This window comes from Lolium perenne, chromosome 4 (assembly GCF_019359855.2).
Source record: "Lolium perenne isolate Kyuss_39 chromosome 4, Kyuss_2.0, whole genome shotgun sequence".
Classification (NCBI taxonomy): Eukaryota; Viridiplantae; Streptophyta; class Magnoliopsida; order Poales; family Poaceae; genus Lolium; species Lolium perenne.
The window spans coordinates 149,097,619-149,101,787 of NC_067247.2; the positions used below are offsets into that span (position 1 = coordinate 149,097,619).

The 4,169-nt window shown below is 56.2% G+C and overlaps 1 protein-coding gene across 1 annotated transcript; it reads right to left on the minus strand.

Annotated features, from left to right (window-relative positions):
* Positions 1 to 218: 218 nt before the first annotated feature.
* LOC127294804 (probable methyltransferase PMT24) lies at positions 219 to 3,508 on the minus strand. Its single transcript, XM_051324699.1, has 3 exons — positions 3,403 to 3,508; positions 714 to 3,278; positions 219 to 614 (listed from the first exon to the last, which is right to left on the minus strand). Exons 2-3 carry the CDS (start codon positions 3,167 to 3,169, stop codon positions 380 to 382), a joined length of 2,691 nt encoding a protein of 896 aa, XP_051180659.1. The 5' UTR covers positions 3,170 to 3,278; positions 3,403 to 3,508; the 3' UTR covers positions 219 to 379.
* Between the last annotated feature and the right edge of the window lie 661 nt (positions 3,509 to 4,169).

Genomic DNA, 4,169 nt, shown 5'->3' on the forward strand with positions numbered 1-4,169 from the left:
AATACTGTTGCGGGACTTTTATTTCTTAGTTTTCGTTATCTTTTTTGTTGTTGTGTACATCCATACTATCGTTAGAGTATTGTGTTGTTGCTGATGTTGGGTGTATTTGATATCTTCTGATATTAATATGTTTCTTTTATCGAAAAAGTACTCCACTCTCTGTCGCAATACATATGTCATTTCGGGTGGCCAGAAAAAACTCAGAAAGAGAAGAAACCAGACACCAACACCAACAAAATCTATGTTACTATGTACGTCTTTCTTCATCTAAACTGGTTATTTGGAAACCTAAATCAATCAATTAATCGCAACTCGATCGATCGCCTTCTTTCTACATGGCTACATCAATCAATCAAATCGATCCCACGTATACGGCGTGCTAGCTGTTAAATCTTCTGGCCGGCGATTCCACCACTTCCGTGGGCCGCCACATGGTCTTCCTTGCGCAGAGCATGGCCTCCTTGCGCTTGGACACCGTCATCCTCACCTCCCACTGCATCGACCTCACCACCTCCACGATCTCGTCCACCGTCTCCTTGTCGTCCCGCACGATCAGCTTCCCGTTTGGCCTCAGAATCCTGTCCACCTCCACGATCACCGGCAACACCTTGCACCTACATGCACAAAATCAATGTATTACCTAGTGTTAATGTGTCGCCGTCGATTGAGGTGTTACCATGAATGAATGATGAATGGTTCATCGTCCGACGTACCTGGCTTTGAGCTTGGAGAAGAGGTGGTCGGCGTGGAGGAGGTCGTAGGACCGCGGGTACGTGCTGAAGGACTCGCACCAGTCGTGGTAGATCCCGAACAATCCCCTCTCATAGATCACCGGCAGCGTGTCCGGCGAGTCGATGTTCACCGTGTTCATCACCCACACGTCCATGTCCCTGAGCGCCGCCGCGAGCCCGCCGTACACAGCCCGCATGTCCATCACGTTCCGGACGGTGTTCCAGTCGATGCCCATGCCGGCGAGGTACGAGTTCCGGACCACCTTCTTCCAGTGCTGGTAGTCCGACGCGAAGTCCTCCGGCGCCGGCTTCCCGTACACGCCCACCTGGGTGCTGTTGAGCCAGTAGGGCACCTTCTCCGCCCTTGCTGGCCACTTCTCCGGCCACCGCGACCCGCGCACGGACGCGTCAGTGGGGACACGGTGCATGCACGCCCGCAGTGAGATGTTCCACGCCGCGTTGGGGTCGTCGGAGGGCTCGCAGAGAGGGGGCTGTTCGTCCTGCTGTCGAGAGTCGTAGCAATGGTTGTTCACCGGCTTCCGGAAGATGACGAGGCCGACTGCGTCGATGGTGTCCTTGGTCTTCGCCACAATCTCCCAGCACATTGCCTTGGTCAGCTTCACCATGTCTTCCCAGATCTCCACGTCTTCGGGGAGCTTCTGGTACACGGGAGTGGCGGACCAGACGAACAGGCCGCCCGGGCGGAGGAGGCGGTTGAGCTCGAGGAGGAGCTTGCCGCCGTCGATGTGCCAGGGCACGCGGCACCGCGCGCAGTGGACAACGTCGAACACGTTGCTGGGGAAAGGGAGCCGCTTGGTTCCCATGACGGCGGAGATGGCCGGGATGCCGCGCTCCAGCGCGAACTGCACCTGCGCCTCGTGCTCGTCCTTGGGCGCGAACGACATGGCCAGCGCGCCGCGGTCGAACAGGTACCCACCGAAGCTCGCCACGCCGCACCCGACGTCCAGAACCACCCGGCTCCGTCGTCCCCACGCCACCTCTGGCAGCGCCTGCTGGATCAGATCGATGTAGTGCAGCGCGCCGCCCGTCTTGAACTGCGTGCCTCCGCCCGGGAACGTGAGGTGCTCGCCGGAGAGCTTCACCCAGTTCTGGTGTCCCTTGTAGTCCGCCAGCTTGGTGTGCGGCACGTTGTGGTACCAGATCTTGTCGCGGCTGTGCGGCCACCGGATGGGGTCACGGTAGGACGACGGCGCCGGGACGAGGCAGGTGGGCGGGTCGGCGGGGCAGTGCCGCTCGCGGTGCTCGTAGTGCTTGTCCGTCTTGAGCTTCCTGATGGCCGCCTCGTTGTCCAGGCACGGGATGTAGTCCTCGCCGGTGCTCGTGTTGCACAGCTTCCACACGTACGACGGCGACGCCGCCTCCGCCTGATCAGCCTTGCCGCCGGCCGCTTTCTTATTCTTCTTCTGCTTCTTTTTCCGCTCGGCGCGCTTCTTCTGCTCGTTCGTCGACTCCGCCGCCTGCGTCGTGAACGACCCGTTCTGGGCCGCCCGCTCCGTGAGCAGCTCCGCCTGGCCGTTCGGCAGCGCCTCTGGAAGAAGCTTCTGCTCCTCGTCCCGTGGTTGCGGTTGCTCTTCATTGTCCGACGTCTTGGTCGTCTCCTCGAGTGCCGTCGCGGTGGCCGTTTCGGTCGGAACAACCGCCTCTGTCTTGTCTGTGGTGGTGGTGGTCACGGACGTCGTGTCGTCGGCAATTGGTTTGACGCTTACGACGTCGTCCGAGATGAACGTCTTGTTGCCGTCATCCTTCACCATGTCCACGCCTTCCATCTTGCCGTTCTCGTCGTCGAACGTCTGCTTCTTCGACGACGTCTCCTTCGCGTCGCCTGCCGCTGTGTCCTCCTGGCTGACGGCCAAGCTCTCCTTCGTGTCACCCGACGTCTTCGAGTCCTGACCGACGCTCTCCTTTGTGTCTGTCGCCGCCTGCTCCTTCGCGTCCGTCACCGTGTCATCCACGCTCTTCCCCTGGGAAGCCGCCACCGCGGCGGCAGCAGCGGCGGCGCCGTCCGTCTCGGCGGTCTCCGGCTTCACGAGCTCCCCGCCCTCCGTCCTCCCGTTCTCGTCGTCAAACGACTGGTTCTTGGACGCCAACTTCTCGCCCTCGCCCTCGCCGCCCTTGGCGTCGACGGCGGGCTTCTCGGCCTCCGTGGCGGCCGTCGTGGCCTCGGCGACGACGTTGGTACTATCCTGCTTGAAATTATTGGTGGCGTCGATCGAGCTGTCCTCCTCCTTGTCCTTGACGACGACCTCCGCCGCCGCTTTGTTAATGTCAGCCGCCGTCGCCGTGGCCGCAGGGACGGCCTCCGGCGACGGCGAGGATACCATCCAGAATCCGACGAGGCAGAGCGCCACGAACAGAGCGATGGTCGCCGTCGAGAAGAGCGACGACCGCTGCTTCTGATTCCGATCGAACAGGGCCATTCTCTTGTTCCCCCCTTTCACCTCATGCAACTCCGTTCATGCATGCACCTTCTCACAATTTCGTCCCCTCCCTGTCCGCAGAGATCTGATCCTCACAACAGATCAAATCCTGCAACCAAAGGTGCACGATGAAACAACAAGAACATCACTTCGCAAAAAAAGAAAGAAAAGAAACAACAAGAACATCAGAGCTTCAGGAATTGAAACATATGGAAGACAATGTATATACCAACCTCGGAATCAGTAATTTCTGCCGATCAGGAACGCTCTGCATTGATCTCCCGATCATCTGAATCCCTATCGAAGAGCATGGATGCATGGCGTTAATCTGTTATTGTTTGAAAATGATGGTCGCAATTAGCGCGTGGCTAGCTTTCAAGGGGAGGAGAGTTTGGACGGAGGGAAGGGAGCGTTAAGCGGGGAGTGAGGAGACAAGTGGAGAGACCGCCGCGCAGGCCACTCCCCGATTTTGTTGCTGCGCCATGCAGTGTCACCTAGTGTTCCTTGCGTGCGTGTGCGTTTTATTTTAAAGGATTTTATACTTACACGAATGAGCGTGGGTGTTTTCGTCACTATCCATTTATTTCTCGAGACTCAAGTCTAACATGATAGATGAAAAAATTGTTTTTTCCTTCCTCTTTTTATCCGAATCTCAAAGCACAACAAACAGTAACGGAAACGTCCATACCCATGCGGTGTAAGTACACAAGTGTTTTCCTTTATTATAAATATAAGTCCGTAAACTAATGTTTAACTACGTCTATGGACTGAGATTTTTTTAAGTCATGTCATTCCAGAAAAGTGCAACTATAGTTGACATAAAAGTGTAACTCGTATCAGTTGCACTTTATAGAAAAACTATGATTACACTTTTACATTGAGTGAGTGAAACTTAAGAAACTCTTAGTCGACTGATACATAGCAAATTTGAATGTTTAACAGAGCCTGGCGGTTTTTTACGTTGATCTGAGGCCCAAGTGGGAAAGTATAACACGGTGTC

Excerpts from the sequence above, each read along its gene's own strand:
- LOC127294804 (XM_051324699.1), bottom strand. The coding sequence starts at position 3,169 with ATGGCCCTGTTCGATCGGAATCAGAAGCAGCGGTCGTCGCTCTTCTCG. Across the intron at positions 615-713 it reads TTCTCCAAGCTCAAAGCCAG|GTGCAAGGTGTTGCCGGTGA; the intron begins GTACGTCGGACG and ends TTGTGCATGTAG.